General features: G+C 53.6%; 1 protein-coding gene, 1 long non-coding RNA gene and 1 other non-coding gene across 8 annotated transcripts in view; 1 reads left to right on the top strand and 2 right to left on the bottom strand.

Moving 5' to 3' along the window:
• Window positions 1-2,239: 2,239 nt before the first annotated feature.
• LOC123335252 lies at window positions 2,240-3,641 on the bottom strand. The gene is made up of 3 exons (XR_006553656.2): window positions 2,927-3,641; window positions 2,448-2,548; window positions 2,240-2,299 (listed from the first exon to the last, which is right to left on the bottom strand). It is a non-coding gene; the product is annotated as an uncharacterized LOC123335252 (long non-coding RNA).
• A 1,842-nt stretch (window positions 3,642-5,483) lies between these two features.
• TRNAG-UCC lies at window positions 5,484-5,555 on the bottom strand. The gene has a single exon. It is a non-coding gene; the product is annotated as a tRNA-Gly (tRNA).
• A 269-nt stretch (window positions 5,556-5,824) lies between these two features.
• The window catches only part of DPP9 (dipeptidyl peptidase 9), a 36,848-nt gene continuing 25,562 nt past the window's right edge, over window positions 5,825-17,110 (top strand). For 2 of the 6 annotated variants that reach the window (XM_044947968.2, XM_044947967.2), the window contains exons 1-2: window positions 9,801-11,435; window positions 13,467-13,720. In XM_044947968.2, coding sequence (XP_044803903.2) covers window positions 11,368-11,435; window positions 13,467-13,720 — 322 coding nt within the window. In that variant the 5' untranslated portion in view covers window positions 9,801-11,367. Of the gene's footprint in view, window positions 5,979-6,932; window positions 6,986-8,269; window positions 8,467-9,667; window positions 9,756-9,800; window positions 11,436-13,466; window positions 13,721-17,110 lie in introns of those variants that run through there. The other 4 variants (XM_006067118.4, XM_006067117.4, XM_025293246.3 and 1 more) reach the window with 4 other exon arrangements.

Genomic DNA, 17,110 nt, shown 5'->3' with positions numbered 1-17,110 from the left:
GGCTCCCCCGTCCCTGGGATTCTCCAGGCAAGAACACTGGAGTGGGTTGCCATTTCCTTCTCCAGTGCATGAAAGTGAAAAGCGAAAGTGAAGTCGCTCAGTTGTGTCCGACCCTCAGCAACCCCATGGACTGCAGCCCTCCAGGCTCCTCCATCCATGGGATTTTCCAGGCAAGAGTACTGGAGTGGGGTGCCATTGCCTTCTCCGTTAGTTCCTCTTACTGGATCTTAATTGTAACATGTCAGATTATCAAACTTTGTTGTGGCATATGGAATCTAGTTCCCTGACCAGGGATCGAACCCAGGGCCCCTGCATTGGGAGCACGAAGTCTTAGCCACGTAGCCACTTGGAAATCCTGGTTTCTGTTCTTTTGTCCAGAAAGTTCTTGGTCTACTATGTCTTAATATTCTCATGAATGACCCTGGTAGGGCCCAGGCCGAATGTTCTAGTGGCTGATTCCTTTTCAATGAGCTTTTATTTTATCTTTAGTCATCTTGATTACCTTGAACTTCATCTATGTAGTATGCAGTCTAGTTTTGTGCCACGAACTTTGGAGCCAGACCACCTGTCTTTGAATCTCTAGTCTATCATCAAGTTGATGTTGTTCAGTCACTAAGTCGTGTCTGACTCTTGAGACCCCATGGACTATAGCCTGCCAGGCTCCTCTGTCCATGGAATTTCCCAGGCAAGAACACTGGAGTGGATTGCCATTTCCTCCTCCAGGGGATCTTCCCCAACCCAGGGACTGAAACCACTTCTGCATTGGCAGGTGGATTCTTTACCACTGAGCCACCTGGGAAACAACTACTTATAAGCTGTGTGACCTTGGGCAAGTTATTTAACCTCTCTGTGTCTCCTTGAGCATGTTACTAAACTCTCCATGCCTGGGTCTCTTCACCCATTAAAAAGGGGGCTTCTGGGGGTAGTTGGGGGTTTATTTATTTACTGGACTGCACCAGATCTTAGTTGTGGCATGTGGGATCTAGTTCCCTGACCAGGGATGGAACCTGGGTCCCCTGCATTGGGAGTTTGGAGTCTTAGCCACTGGACCACTTGGGAAATCCCCTAAAAGAATGTAAAATGTGACATTTTCTTAGAAAGGTTCTCAGCTCACATTTGCTGGAGGTACAAAGGGATCTGTCGCAGACAGCCTTTACAAGAGATGTTTCCCAGACTGAAAACACTGAATCCTTACCCACTTCCCTTCTTTCTTTCCTCTTTCCTCTTCTTCTCTCCAACCTTCCTGAAGGCCCCTGGAAGGCTGAGCACTTTGGTAGAATAGACTCTGCCTGCTGAGGCTGCCTGCTTGGTGACAAGGACACTTCTGCAAGTACTGGGGGTGGGTGTTAGGGGAGAGAAATCTAGGCCTCAGTGAGGAGCTGGAAGGAAGGATGGGATGTATGGCAGGAAGGGGATAATGGTGGGGTGGTATGGATAATGCAAGGTGCCTGTGGTCTGGGCTCCTGCTGACACCTAGTGGAAAGATGAAACTATCGTCGTTTTCATTTGAGGCACCTGAGTTTCTAGCCTCCTCAAGGACATCTACTGGACACAGACTCAGAGAAGGGGAGCGACTTTCTGGGCATCACACAGCAGACTCGCTGCCTCGAGTCAGTTTGAAGGACACAAGAAATGATTGTTTAATGAATTCCTTCAATGAGCTTTTAAAAATTTTTTATTTTATTTTAAAAAATTATTTCTATTTTGACTGGGCTAGATCTTCATAGCTGTGCTCAGGCTTTCTCTAGTTGCCGCGAGTGGGGGCCACTCTCTAGTTGGGGTAGGTGGGCTTCTCATTTAGTGGCTTCTCTTGTGCAGAGCACAGGTTCTAGGCACGCAGGCTTCAGTAGTTGTGGCGTGTGGGCTTAGTTGTCCTGTGACATGTGGAATCTTTCTGGACCAGGGATGGAACCTGTATCCCCTGCATTGGCAGGCAGATTTTTTTTTAATAATTTAAAAAATTTATATATTTTTGGCTGTGCTGGGTCTTTGCTGCTGTGTGGGCTTTTCTCTAGTTGCAGCGAGCAGAGGCTACTCTTCATTGTACTGCGTAGGCTTCTTACTGCAGTGGCCTCCCCCGCTGTGGAGCACAGGCTCGAGGGCACCGAATTTCAGTAGCTGCAGTTCCCGGGATCTAGAGCACAGGCTCAATAGTTGTGGCCAGTGAGCTGAGTTGCTCTGCAGCATGTGGGATCCTCCTGGATCAGGGATCCAACTCGAGTCTCCTACATTGGCGGGTGGACTCTTCACTACTGAGCCACTAGGGAAGCCCCAGCAGGCGGAATCTTAACCACTGGACCTTCGGGGAAGTACAAGAAATAATTTTAAAGAAGCTTTTCTTTTTGTTGTTTTTTGTTTTTGTTTTGTTTGCAGATAAGTGACCTCTCAGACCTTGATGCAGGAAAGAACAGGCTTTGCAAGGTTTTGTCTTTCACCAGGAAGCCTACCTGTGTTACTCCATCCCCATAACCAGGTATTTTCACGCCATCCCTTGGTATTTTCTCTCCTCTGAGCAGCTATTCATTTGTTTGTAATTTCAACACGTTTCCTGAGCCCATAGTGACATGTAGGGAACAAAATAGATTCAAACAAACAAATAAGTAACAACAACAAAAACCCTGAACTGGTAAAGCTTACAGTCCAGTGGGGTAGACAGAGGAGAAAGAAGTAAACAGATCTACATATGGGGTTGTTTCAGAGACTGATAAGTCATTGAAGGAACAGTGACATGATAGGGACTGAATTTATGGCTGCCAAAGTTAGGGGAGAAGATTAAGGTTAGCTGGGCTCAAGGAAGGCCCCTCTTCAGAAGTAGCATTAAAACCAAGACTTGGAGGAGAAGAAGGAACGAGCCCTGGAAATAAGTGGGAGAACGTGGCAGGCACAGCTTGTGCAAAGCTGTATGGTCCTTGGGGCAGGACTGTACCTCGTATGGCGGAGGGACAGTGAGCAGGCCCATGTGACTGGAACAGAGTGAGGGGGAAGGAGAGAAGAAGGAGAGGAGGGCAGGGAGAGGATGGGGCAGGTTGTGCAGGAGCTTATGGGCGATGGGAGGATGTGGACTTTTATCCCAAGGGAAATGGGAGTCCTGGAGGGCTGTGGGTAGAGGAGGGGTGGGGCCTGAGTCAGGTGCTCACAGGTGCAGTGGCTGCTGCAAGAAACCACGTGCTGTGGGGGTTGAGAGGATGCAGGTGACCACACTGGTCCACATGGGCCATGAGGGGGAGGATGAGATAGATGGTCACATAATAAGTAGTCAGCAAATACTTGTTGAATGAATGAATAGATGGAATACTATGCAGCTGTCAAAAAGGATGCTGCAGAAGAATTTTTAATGGCAAGGGAAGGTGTAGTTGGCAGAATAATGCCCCCCACAATGTCCACATCCTAATGCCCAGAACCTAATGCCCAGATGCTCCCTTCCATGGCACAAGGGACTTTGCAGGTGAGATTAAGTTCAGGGTCTTGAGCTGGAGCGATTATTTTGCATTATCTGAGTGGGCCTATTATAATCAAACGGATCCTTGTAAGGAGAAGAGGGGACTTCCCTGGGGGTCCAGTGGCTAAGACTCCATACTCCCAAAGCAGGGGGCCCAGGTTCAATCCCTGGTCAGGGAACTAGACCCCGCTTGTTGTGACTAAGAGTTCACATGCCACAACAAAGATCAAAGACCTTGCATGCTGCAACTAAGACCTAGTTCAGGAAAAGGAAAACTGTGTGCTTCTCAATGTGATTTTAAAAAAGATTATGTATTTTGCTGTCCTGTGTCTTAGTTGCAGCATTTTGGAACTTTTATGTGCTGTAGCATGTGAGATCTAGTGCCCTAACCAGGGATCAAATTGGGGCCCCCTGCACAGGGAGCTTGGAGAGTTAGCCACTGGACCACCAGTGAAGTCCCTCAGTATGTTTTAAGCAATTTTTAATAGTAAATCCCCCCTCGAGCCTATGTTGAAAGTGTTATCCATATGTTTGCTTCCATTAAACACAGAAACATAAAATTATAAGTTCTTATAATGTTGTGAATTTTAATATACCTACTTTAAAGTTTCAATATTTTCAATGATGTTCTGGAGGGAAATAGGACTTAAAATATGTAAAACCAGACATAGAAGGGCACACATTTTTGTTCTTGCTTCAGACTGCAATATGGCTTGGTAAGACACTGCCAAAACCTGTCTTGATTTAAGATTTTGATATTTTGTCCACTGTGAGGTTACTTTTTGTCATTAATTTGATATTAATATCTTAGGATAATGTATTAAAATATTATTTATCTTGATTGTTGAGTTTTTTAGAGCCACCTTAATTTTTGCACCTGAGGTCTGTGCCTCACTTTCCTTCTTCTAATCCTGGAGAAGGCAAAATTTAAAAAAAGCAGATTTTAGTAATCTGAATCTAAATCCTTATGATTACCTCCCTTCCTTCCACTATCTCTCTTAAAAAAAGAAATGCTCTAAAATGAGTTAACTCCAGTTAAGATGAAAACTCATTTAAATTATCTTCAATTAACTTCTATGTCCTGCTTTTTTTTTTTTTTTCCCCCACTTCCAAATTCGATGCACCCAGCAGCGAGATCTTTTACAGAAGATTACTGTAGAAAGTGGTTTGGGCTGAAACAGCATGGTTAATATTTGTAGACAGGAAAGGGTTTAGAATAAGGACTCCATGAAACGAACTAACGAAACGTTGACTTCAGGATGGGTTTGAGAGCAATTTCTGTCTTGTTTGTTTTAATAGTGTGTTTGTGCTTGTTGAGAGGGGGTTATTTTCCTCCTTCTAGCTTCCACGGCCGGAGAAGGCAATGGAACCCCACTCCAGTATTCTTGCCTGGAAAATCCCATGGATGGAGGAGCCTGGTAGGCTACAGTCCATGGGGTCATTAAGAGTCGGACACGACTGAGCGACTTCACTTTCACTTTTCACTTTCATGCATTGGAGAAGGAACTGGCAACCCACTCCAGTGTTCTTGCCTGGAGAAACCCAGGGACGGGGGAGCCTGGTGGGCCGCCGTCTATGGGGTCGCACAGAGTCGGACACGACTGAAGTGACTTAGCAGCTTCCACGGCGTCAGGCAGAGTGATGGACATTTAAGAAGAGTGGAAATCAACGTGGGGGGACCGAACCAAATAATAGTTATTTCAGGAGCTACAATGTAACTAACAACTTCTGTAACATTGTCTATAAAAAACTCAAGAAGTGTGACTCTTGTCCGTTTCCCTAGTGTAGCGGTTATCACTGTCACCTCCCACAAGAAAGATCCCTGGTTCAAAACCCAGATGGAAACACTTAGATATCTTTACTATAGGACTTTAAAATTTACTACAGTAGAAGTTCAGATTAGAGGCTTTTAAAATTTCTTCTTGTTTTTTTTTTTTAAAGCTATTCTGGAATTGTAGAACTTACTGCAAAGTAATAGAAATACTAGCTTGATGTTTAGGAAACTTTAAATAGACAGTAAAAAAAGATAAAAAAAAGCAACTATTGCGTTGGCCGGGAATCGAACCCGGGTCAACTGCTTGGAAGGCAGCTATGCTAACCACTATACCACCAACGCCCGAACAAATGAGGGTTCCTCACAATGCCCTTAGTAAAAGTATTAGCGGTTTGGTTGGGTGATACCAAGTTATCAGGGGTGTCTCTTCCCAGTGTCCCTTCCTAGCACAAGAAGACGCCACCCGTGGCACGTCTCACCCCTCTTACTGCGGGGGGCCCCGCTGACGCGTCTCCCCCAGGCGCCCCGGGCTTCTTGGTACAGGCCGGGCCGCAACCAATCCCAGGCCGCCGCCTGGGCCGCTCGACTTCCGGGTCAAAGGGGCCTGGGCTGCCGGGTACCCCGTGTCCGCCGGCCCCGCTGTGCCCCGCGCCCGCCACTTCCGGGGCCGCAGTCCCGGGCATGGAGCCGCGAGTTTGAGGTGCCGCCGGCTCCGGGACGCCCTGCCCAGCCCGGCTGCAGCCCTCGCGCCGGCCCCCAGTCCCGGTGAGCAGCACCCCCACGCCCCGTCCGGCCTCGGCCGCAACCCTGAACCCGCCATTGACCCGCCCCGCTTCAGTCCCGACTCTGGACCCTACGTGGAACGGCTTCCCCGGGGGCCCTCCGTCCCCGCCCCCGCGCTCCCCGGCCCGGCCGTTGACCGTACGCGCGGTTCCTCCAGTCCTCGCCTCCGTTTCCCCTTCGCCCCGCTTCTCTCCTCACTCCTCTCCCGCCAGTTCCCTCCGCTTGCCCGGCCAGCTCTCAATCTCTCCTCTGCCCGGCCTGACCCGACGTCCTCTCGCATCCCGTTGCTGTCCGGGCTACCGGGCTCTGACCCCTTTCCCGGGGTGGCCGCACTCAATAATGCCTTCTCTTCCCCGTCGGCTCTTGAGGTCCCCACCTTGTCCTCTCTTTATACAGACACATGCTACCCATATGAGAGCAGAGGCCACCGCCCCGCCCTGCGTCCGGCCCCCACCCCTTCACCCCACATCCCCACTGGGTCCAGCCCGCTTCCCTCAGCCTCCTTCCCAGCCCTGTCCAGCCATCCACCCTCTTCCAACAGAGTCTTGACACTTCCCCATCTGTGCGGCAGAAGTGGCTCCTGTTCCCTTTGAGCGCATCCCTGCCCCGGACTGTGAGGAAGTCACTTGCCTGAGCGGCAAGCATAAACCTTTACAGGAGCTGGGACTAAAAGCCCAGGAAGGGTGCAGTGTGGTCACCAGTCCCTGTAGTCTCTTGCTGGATCCTGGTCGAATTGGCGCCTGGTGGCAGGACTTTCCTGCGGGGTGTGGTCCAGGGCGTGCACACAGCGCTGCGGGGCTGTGAGGCATCATTAAGATCTACTGGGTACAGTGAATTAGGCCCAACCACTGGGGACTCGCCAGTGGCAGGAGCGTGAGGGGGTTAGTCAGTCCATCTTTTAAGTCGCCGCGTTAATGACACATTTACTCTGTCAAGGTCTGTGAACCACATCTGCAGCTGAAATGGAGGCTCTCTGGACCCTTTAGAAGGTCAGTGGGGTAGGGTGGCTGGAGTGCTGGGTATGAGTGAGTGGGGTTTATTTGTTCCAGGATATAGAATCTGGGAGGAAGTGGTTTTCTACAGCCCTGGGGGACAGTTAGCCTGGCCCCAGGCTAGTGGCTTTAGCTTTGCTCTGGTTGGAGACTTTTCTTTCTATCCAGGAAGAGAAAAAAAAGTTGTTTGGTGGATGTGTGGCTACACATGCAGACAGACACACCACGCCCACCCTCCACCCCCCATTCCCCATCTGATAGGGTGCCTGGCACGGGGTTCTGGAATGATGTGGATTCTTGCTCTGAAAGGGGCTTGAGTCCAGTTCTCCTCTTGGAGATTTTAAGTAACTTGTTACTTTGTTATTAAGTACTTGTTTAAGTAACTATTGATTTTAAATAACTTGTTCAGGTGCCAGTATTAACTGCCCTGTGGTTTCTATGTGTGTGATTTTAACCCCTGTAATCTCATTCAATCCTCACAGTAGCATTAGGCATTGGCCCTGCCAACAAACAGGGCATTGATCCTGTTTTACAACTGGGGAAATTGAGGCACAGGGGTGTTAGGCGACTCCTTCAAGGTCACAGTGGTGGAATCAGGATTTGACCCCAAACGTCTCTGACACCAGAGCCCACGAGTGGTGGAGTCAGGATTTGACCCAAACCTCTCTGACACCAGAGCCCACAGTTTTCATCCCTGGTCTGTGGTGAAATCGGTGCTGCTTTCTAGTGACGTTTTGCTTCACTTCCGGGTGATTCTCTATCCTGGACCAGGTGCTGCTTTCTTTTTCTCTTTCAAATATTGACTTGGTTGCGCCAGATCTTCATTGTGCCATGCAGCATCTAGTTCCCTGACCAGGGATCGAACCCTGAGTCCCTGTGTTGGGAGTACACAGTCTTAGCCACTGGACCACCAGGGAAGTTCCACTGCTTTATTTTTCTTTAACCATCGGAGCACCTGTCTTGTCAAGAAGGTGGTGGAGTGCCCCCCACACCAATGGTCCCTTTGACTTTAGACAGCATTCAAGTGAGGACAAGGACGTGTTCATGCAACCTGAGATGTCTTTTGAGAGCATCCTGTCTGTCAGGACCACAGTGGGAAAGAGACAAGTGAAGGTCTGCCTCCATGGAGCTGACATCCTGTTGGGAGTGGTCATCTACCCAGAGAGGGGTTCTCAGCCTCAGATCTAGTGGCGTTAGGGGCCAGATTATTCTTTGTGTTGGGAGGGGGTTTATCCTGCTTATTGTGGGGGCTTAGCAGCATCCTTGGTCTCCACCCACCAGATGCCAGCCACCTGCCTCCCAGTCCTGACAACCAAAACTGTCCTCTGGGGACACTGGGCCTCGCTGAGACCCATCTGCGTACCACGATCACCTGACCTGCAGAGGCCCTGGGAGGCTGCACACATCTAAGCACACAAACAGAGAAGGGGTGATTCACAGGCCCTGGGGGCCACCCTGGTATACCACCTAAACCACAGGTGATTTACTTTGATGTCTAGTGTGAGGCTAAGAATCTTACTCAGTTTTTGCCCCCCAGACAGTAAACACAGAGTTTCTCCCCCTTGGCACTTAGGACACTGAGAGCAGATCACTCTTGGAGAGAGTGGGGGTGGGCTTTCATGGACACCGTAGGGTGATAAGTAGCATCCCAGACCCCACCGACTAGGTGTCAGTAACCTCCCCCCACCCCCATCAGAACAACCAAAAATGTCAACAGGCATCACCAAGGATGCCCTGGGCAAGGGTGGAGGGCAAAAATTACTCCCACTGAGAACTACTGTCTTAGAATGAGTGCCTGCAGAAATGCTCAGGCATTGAGATGGGGCTGACAGGGTAGCACTTTGGACTGAGTACCAGGAACGACCTCTGAAGAGCTGATACTGGGACCCAAAGGACAAGAGGGAGCAGGTCTTACAAAAAGCAGGGCAGGGGTGTTCTAGGCAGAGGGGCTGGGGAGTGCAAAATCCCAGAGGTGGGCTTGCCTGAATGTTTAGGGAGGTTGAGGCCAGTGTCGCTGGAGATGGTGGTCAAGATCTGGGAGGAGTGGGGTTGGAACAGCCATCGGGGAGCAACCACAGTGGCGAATGTGGGTTTATTTGATTCCCCAAAAGTGCAGTAGGTGGTATGTCCCTAGTCATGTGAAACTCGCGTCTTCTCAGGACTCTCAACTGGGGAGAACTGCCCGCTTCCTGGCAAATACCTGGATAGGCCTTCAGATTTCTAATGTCAGCCCCATGAGAAGGACTTCCCTGGTGGTGCAGTGATAGAAAATCCCCCTGTATATGCAGGAGATACAAAGACACAGGTTCGATCCCTGGGTCGGGAAGATCCCCTGGAGAAGAAAAATAGCTGCCCACTCCAGTATTCTTACCTGGAGAGTCCCATAGACAGAGGAGCCTGGTAGGCTACAGTCCATTGGGTGGCAAAGAGTCAGATACGACTGAGCATGAGAAGGCCTTTGGTGCTGAGTGTTCTTTGCAGACCAGAGGGCTGCCTTTGGGTTTTTTTTTTTTTTTGGTCACCCCACATGGCATGTGGGATCTTAGTTCCCTGACCTGGGATCAAACTCAAGCACACTGTATAGCCAGGAAAGTCCCAGGAGGGCTGTGTTTGAAGGGGAGTGAGACCTCGCCCCTCCACACTGCCAGAGCTGTGACCCTGCGGTCTCCCCCCTCGCAGGCTCACCCACCCTGAGGTCAGCCAAGTGGTTAATGCGGAAGGTTAAGAAGCTGCGGCTGGACAACGTGAACACAGGACATTGGAGAAGGTAAGGGGCGCCTGGGGATCCCTGGTCAGTGGGGATATCGCAGAGGTTCCCGAATTTCTAATGGAATCTTAGGTCTGGAGGGTCTAAGACAAACCTTGGTGGTCCCCAGGTTTCTGGTTTTCCCCAAAGTGTGCTTCTGACTCTTCTGTGAGGGCGGCAGCATGGGCTAGCAGGGTTACTCAGCCTTGGCATTTAAAAACTATATTTTTATTTATTTATCTGGCTGTGCCGGGTCTTAGTTGTGGCATGAGGGATATAGTTCCTGACCAGGGATCGACCCAGGCCCCCTGCACTGGGAATGTGGAAGTTCCAGCCTTGGTATTTTCGCCACTGGGCTAGTCCTTCAGTGCCTGCCCTGGCATTGCAGGAGTGGAGCATCCACCCCCACCCCAAGTCATGACAACCCCAAGTGTCCCCAGACATCACCCAGTGTCCCCTGGGGTGGAGACTGAGAACCACTGGCCAGATGGTCAGGATGTGGGCTTGGGGCTCCTGCCCTTTTTTGTGGGGAAGGTTGGGTGGGCCACTTGACCTCAGAGCCTGCTTTCCAGTCACCTTTAGGGAGAACTCACTTCCCAAGGTTTCAGTGCGGATCAAATACAGTTATCCTCACAAGGCCCAGTCACTTGTCCGTTCTACATGTGGGGCCTGGCACAAGAGGAAGTGACCATGAAAATTCCTCAGCTGAGCCGATCTCTGTCAGTATCAGTTTTCTGATCCGCAGGCTCACCTGCTTTCAGTGAATGCAAGGATCGGGGCAGGGGAGGGCAGGCAGGGAACAGAAGACGGTTCTGGAAGACAGGGCTGGCATTAAGTGCGTGATTTGTTACCCAGAGGCGGCCCTGAGTCAGTGTGGTGCCTGTGCATTCAGGCTCTGGTCCACAGTGGGACTGGGGTCTCCTCTCCCCTGTGCACCGGGTCTGGGGCGGGCATGGGCTGGGCTACACAAGGACTCACAGAAGCTGAAGGCCTGGGCGGTGCTAGGGGTGGTCCTCATAGAGTGGAGGATGGCTTGCTGTTTCCGGGGAGCCCCCAAAAGGAGGGGTGCTATGAGGTCCCTGAGGCCACTCCCAGGCATTTCTGGAGCGTGGTGGCACCGGGCCCCACCTCCCTTCGTCTGGCACCTCCTGCCTTCTTGCCTTCCACCTGCTTCCCTCATCACCTGGGGCTCTGGCTGATACCCCAGGGGCAGGTGGTTCCAGCTTGAGAAGCGCCGGCTCAGTCAAATCTCAGAAGCCGAGCGGGCCTTGACGGTGTCCCTGCTGGCAGGGCCCGACCTGGGTGCTGGTGGTGGTGTGGGCTGTGGGCCGTCCTATCGATTGGGAAAAAAAAGGCGTAGGTGGGTCTGGCCTAGGTGGCTTGGAATCTGCTCTCATTTCCCCAGCTGTGTAAACTCTTGACTGAAGAAGCCGAGCCCCAGCTGACGCTGAATGAGGCAGGGCCGGCACAGGCTTGCTTCCTGAGGGCTGCATTCTGTTCACCTGTTCCCCTCTCCGATCCTCTCTTTCTACCCCTGGGGAGGAGAGAGGCGAGCCGAGGGCCAAGGCCCAGCAGCAAGTGTTGGCCTGCCTGCGAGCTTGGGCTGCCGAGCCACGTCTAGAAGGTCCTCCCGATGTTTCATTTCTTTTCTCATCTCCTGGATCGTGTTTTTGCTTCCTGGGCTCTCTGCACTGATCGGAGGCAAGATCATTTTTATTTTCCTTTGCTGTGGATATAAGCCATGAGATTCCATGAGGGTTTTTGCCAGGCTTGCTTTCTGCCTCTGGGGTCCCCCATGGGAGCACCCGAGGCCAGTTTGTTTCTCTGCCGTGATTGCAGCTGGAATTGTGATGGCAGCGTGGGGCTGGGGGCGAGGCGGGGGGTTTGGCGGTTAGGGGACTTGCCCTGCCTTGGTTTTCTGAGCTTGTTGCCAACAGTGCGGGGGCTGTGTGGGCTCTGTAGCACCCAGCTGGTCCTGGCCCGGCCCCTTCCCAGCCCCGCCCATGGCCCCTGCTGCCGTCAAGGTGAACCGTAGCTCTGTGGCAGTCCAGGGCAGGCCATGGGCACCCTTCGGCAAGGGTGCTGTCCTGCCAGGGTTTGCTTTATTTGACCTGAGGGCCCCAAAAGGCTCTGCTGGCCTGTGGTCCATGTCTTCAGAGCCAGCGTGGGGGCAGCTGAAGTGTCTGGGGAGCAGTTTGTTGCCCCTCCCCCAGCTCAGCTGGGTCAGAAAGGACCAAGCAGGGCCCAGTTGCAAAGAGGAGTGAAGATCAGCCTGCAGTGGGTGCTCAGCAGCCATGGGTGCCTGCCATATCTCTTTCTTCTGTCGCCTCTCACAGCAGGCAAGGGATCTCGTACTAGCAAGGAGCAAAGCCTTCTGGAAGTCTTAAGGCCCCCACGTGAAGGTGGAACCCTAGCTCTGTCCACAACTTCTTGAAAGCCAGTTCCTCCTACAAGGGAACACGTACATGTGCCCACAGAGGCACTAATCCCAGAGGATGAGGTATCCCGGAGTCTAAGCAAGACCTCTGGCTATTTGGTGCCCTCACAAGAAATCCAGGCTGGCCTGCCCATGTTGGCTGGCCTTACCAGACGACCCTGGCTCTTCTAGAACCAGGTCACTGAGGCTGTGTTTAGATTTCCATAAAATAAATATTTGCCTGGCCAGTCTAGTTCAGTCAAGAAGCCGCTAGTGCAGGGGGTGGGGAGGGTATTACACAGCAGCAACCTTCTGCTGTGGGTGGAGAGAGTGGAGTGGCCTCTGGGGAAGGGGGTGCCTGTCCGTCCTCTCACCTGAGGCTCTCTGATGACCAGCAGATGTCTGCCTGGCTCTCTGAGCCCCTCTGGTGAGACAGGACAGCTTCCCCTGCTGGCTGGCGAGCTGACAGCATGGGCCACGAGATCTGCCCATCTGCACCTTAGGCTCAGTTCTTAGGGAGTGAGAGAGTGTCTCCCAGTAGAGATCGTCACTCTGTGTCTCTCCAAAGAACGCCTCCTGTGCGCCAGGGGCCGTGTGACGTTCCAGGGATACTGCCATGGCCAGAACAGACAACGTGGGGGCGGGGAGGGCAGGTGGGAACAGGCAGGGAATCCGTGAACAGTCAGCATGACAAAACACTCTGAGGGTGGAGCAGCCAGGGGGCAAGTGAAAGATGGATGGACAGTTTTGGTCCAGATGGCCATCCACAGCCCTGACAGACACGCTGAGATCTGATTAGAAGCTAGTCCAGTGTGGAGTGGGGCAGAGGTGTTCCAGGCAGAAGGCTAGCACAGACAAAGGCTGTGGGCTGGGAAGGAGCCTGGCTTGTTTGCAAAGGTGAGAGAAGGCCTAGATTGATGAAGGGGGTGAGGTTTGAAGGCCTGGCAGAGGTCAGAGGACAAAAGCCAGCAAAGGCCATGTGAGTGCTTGGTCTTATCCCAGGTGAGTGCGGGAAACCAAGGAAGGGTTTTAAGTCACAAGGTCAGATTTGCAACACGTGCGAGGTTGAGCTGGGAGACAGTGGCAGTGTTTCAGTCAGGAGGTGCTGGTGGTGGGGGTCTGCGGGTTCATGGCTGGAAAGAAGTGGAAGAATTTGAGGTGTCCTCAGGGGCGGGGCAGGGTGCCCAAGGTCGGGCCTGGCCAGGGGAGTCGGGGGTAGGGGGCAGCTTGTGAGCGGAACTTGGGTGCCACCCTGCTTCTCATCTTCTCATCGTCTTCCCGCCTGTCCTTGTCTCCCTGCCCCACCCTCCTCGTAGCTTCTCGCTGAATTCCCAGGGGGCGGAGAGGATGGCCACCGGGGCGCTGACATCTGAGCGGGGCGACGCGGCGGAGACCGAGGACCCGGCCTCCCGCTTCCAGGTGCAGAAGCACTCGTGGGAGGGGCTCCGCAGCATCATCCATGGTAGCCGCAAGAACTCGGGCCTTGTGGTCAACAAGGCGCCGCACGATTTCCAGTTCGTGCAGAAGACTGACGAGTCAGGCCCCCACTCCCACCGCCTCTACTACCTGGGTAAGGCTCTGGGCTCCCCGCCCCCGCCACATTGCCGGGCCAGCTGTTACGCCTTCCTCTGGTCCCCAGAGGTCGGCCAGTCCAGTGAGTCAGAAGGTCCAGACAGAGGTCTGGGCCTGGGGCAAGCTGTTCCGCAAATGGTGTGGTCCCACCCACAGGTGACAGCTGGGAGCAGTGATAGCCTGGGGCAAGGGTCCCCCAGGGCCTCCGCTGTGTGGAGGCCAGCACAGAGGGCAGTCCTGCCCCCGCCATGGAGCAGCAGCTCCAGGTTTGGGCCTGGTAGGTGGGCCCACAGCCCTGAGATTGTTTCCAGGGCCTGTCAGCTAGGCCCGCCCCCTGAGTCACTTCCCAGCGGCTTGGGCTGGGCCGGGGTGGCTGGTGAGCAACGTGACTCCCCACAGTGGGAGTGGAAGGTCACTCCCGTGGAGGCTTGCCGGCTCATGGCGTGTTGAGAAGGACCCGGAGGCTCACAGAGAGGTGGCAGGATTGCATCACCGTGGGCGGATGGTTGGGGGTTTGCTCTCCCAGCCCTGGATCCCCGGATAAGCATGTCAGTTGCTGCTCACTTCCGCCTCCTGGGGTGTGCCTCGATGCAGGGCTTCCTATGTCATCGGCAGTTACGTCTGCGCTTGTGTTCCCCGCTGGTCTTCGGGGCATGGTGTGGCCTTACGCACACCTGTGGCCTGGACAGCTGCCCCGGCCTGGCTCCTAGGAGGTGGATGACAGATAACCTGTTGAGCAAATGAGTATTGCCTGAGGGTCTTCCAGGCCAAGAAGGAATGGCACCAGTCCTGTTCCTTTGGACACAGCCTGACCTGTGATTGTTGATCCGAGGCAGGTTTTTAACCCCAGCTCTGGATCTTCGGGGCCAGGTCACTCTCCACATACCCTCAGCCTGACCCCAGTCAGCCCTCTGTCATTATTGGAATGAGTAATGGAGCGAACGTACAATTGAAGGTCATCCCCCGCCCCATGCTGCCCCCACACCAAGACCCTGACCAGTGCTGCCCTCATGCCGAGGCCTGTGACAGTGACCGTGGGGGCTGCCGGATGCTCTCCCTCCCTGCAGAGGCCCACGTGGAGACCAGATGGCAATTTGGCAGGCGGAGTCAGAGGGAAGAATGGTCTAGAAGGGCTGGTGAGCGGCGGCTGGCTGTTTTTAGAAATCCAGTTGTGCTGTGCGCCGCCACACCCGTGGGTATACAGACCATCTCGGGCGGCTTTCGAGCGTAACTGGGACAGAGGTTATGTGGGCTGCACAGCCAAAAATACTTACTGTCTCTGGCCCCTATGGAAAAAAGTTTGCCAGGGGAGATTAGGGCAGGCTTCAGGTTTCATTTACCCTGGGGAGAGGAAAAAGAGAGGACTGAATGCGGCCCAGACTCTGTGACCGTGGCAGGCTACAGCCTCTCTTTTTCTTTTTCCTGTGGTTCTGTGGTCCCCAGTCCCTCCCCTATCCTGCATGCAGTCTCACTTGGGTCCCTAGCTTGCTCAAGTTCAAGTTGCCCTCCCAGGTCAAGATACTTGTTTGAGTGTCCCAGGACAGCTGCTGACACTAGTGACCCCTGACCTGGTGGTTTAAAATGACAGAAGTGTATTCTGTCTCAGTGCTGGAGGCCAGAAGTCTGAAATCAGTTTCCCGGCCGAGAGCTGGGCGTCTGCAGGGCTGGTCATCTTCCTGAGGCTCAAGGAGTTGGGGGTGTGTTTTTTGTCGCCTCCTGCTCTCGGCAGCCGTCGGCGTTCCTCGACTTGTGGCTGCATTGCTGCCGTTTTTGCCTCCCTGGTCACATCGCCTTCTCGCCTGTGTGTCTGAAATCTCCTCACCTCCCTCTTATCAGGCTCATTAGGGCCCCCCTGCATAATCCAGCCTAATCTCCCCATCTCGAGATCTTTACCATAATCCCAATGGTAAAGGCCCTCTTGCCAGGCAGGTACCATGCTCACCAGCTCCCGGAGTTGGGATCTGGGCGTCTTTGGGAGCCATCATTAAGCCAACCACAGAGCTGCCGAAAGGGCAGAAACGCTCTGAGTTACTCTGAGCCTCATAGTAAAGATGTGGGTGTCAGGGACCTCCTCCAGCCCGCCCCGTGCCTCCCAACACTGAGAAGCCTGAGCTAAATGGAGTCCGGGCATCCGCTTCATGTGTTTCTCTCTGCGGCTCCACTCTCACTTCCCACCTGCCTTCTGCTGCCACACTCCCAGGATCGCACGACTGGTTCCGGCCACCAGCAGAAACTGACCACCTTTCTCTGAATATGATTCACTCAATGTAGGTCAGATGTCCGCTCCTCTGGTTGGCCTCAGCCTGTGCACGGGTCTGGGCCTGGGGTTTGCAGAAGGTTCTGAGAGCCCACCCCAGGGGTCTGGGCCAGCTCCAGACAAGGGCGGTAGAGCCACTGAGACCCCGAAACATGCCCAGAACAGCCCAGAGCCATCCCGCTTCTCTTGGGCTAGATCACCCTTGAGCTGATCCAGTGTGTATCACTCAGCACCCTGGGGTGCCCTTGACCTCACGTCACGTCCAGGTTCCTGGATCAGGTCTCCCCCGAGCCCCCATGTATTTATAGTTCAGTGCTGGGGGAGTGCTGGTAGTAAGACATGTTTATGGATTGAACAGAAAGGACCTCCCAGGTTGATGCCCAGCGTGCTCTGATGCTCTGAGCATGTGGCCTGTGCCGCTGCTCCTCCGGGACCCCTTCCTCCCTGGCGGGCCCCATCACCACCCTTTGGGAAGTCTCTCTTGGAGCCCAATGCATGTGGGACAGAGCAGAGAAGAGAATGTGCCTGCTGCTATCCCGGAAGACGGGCTCCGGTTCCAGGGCTCCACTGCTCCTAGTGGGTCGGCTCTTCCCTGTTGCAAATGGGTGTCACGTGTTCAGCGGAGGAGGGCACTGGGCCCCAGATGGCACTGGGAGTCCCTTCAGGCGTAAGGGAGATACCTCGTGTTCTGTGTCCAGGTCTTGGGCCACCTGACATGCTGGGGGGCTCTGGGATGGGGTGCTGAGATGGTGGAGCTGGTAAGAGAAGTGACAGCAGAAGTCAGGGGCCGTGCTCAGCCATCCCAGACCCTCACTGTGCACACCAATCCCCACCAACACCAGGGCCTGGGCAGCTGCTTCAGGGAATGTGCCAGAGCGCATGCCCCTTTTCATGTCAGTACTTATTAGTCAGTGGGGAGGGGAGGTGTGTCTGGTGTTCTTTGGTAAGGCTGCACCACCAACTTCCTGTCTGGAAGGCTCGGGCTCCCAGAGAGCCTGTGGACCGGGGCTGTTCAGAGCCCATGGTGCTTGGTTGAGAATGGCCACCTGCCCCCTCCCAGCTGTCCACACTGGCCCCGACACTGGGCCTTGTTTGTTGTTTAATTGAGAAGTAATTCACGTCCCATCAAAT

Source organism: Bubalus bubalis, chromosome 9, assembly GCF_019923935.1.
Source record: "Bubalus bubalis isolate 160015118507 breed Murrah chromosome 9, NDDB_SH_1, whole genome shotgun sequence".
Taxonomy (NCBI): Eukaryota; Metazoa; Chordata; class Mammalia; order Artiodactyla; family Bovidae; genus Bubalus; species Bubalus bubalis.
This window is presented reverse-complemented; position numbering and strand designations above follow the sequence as displayed.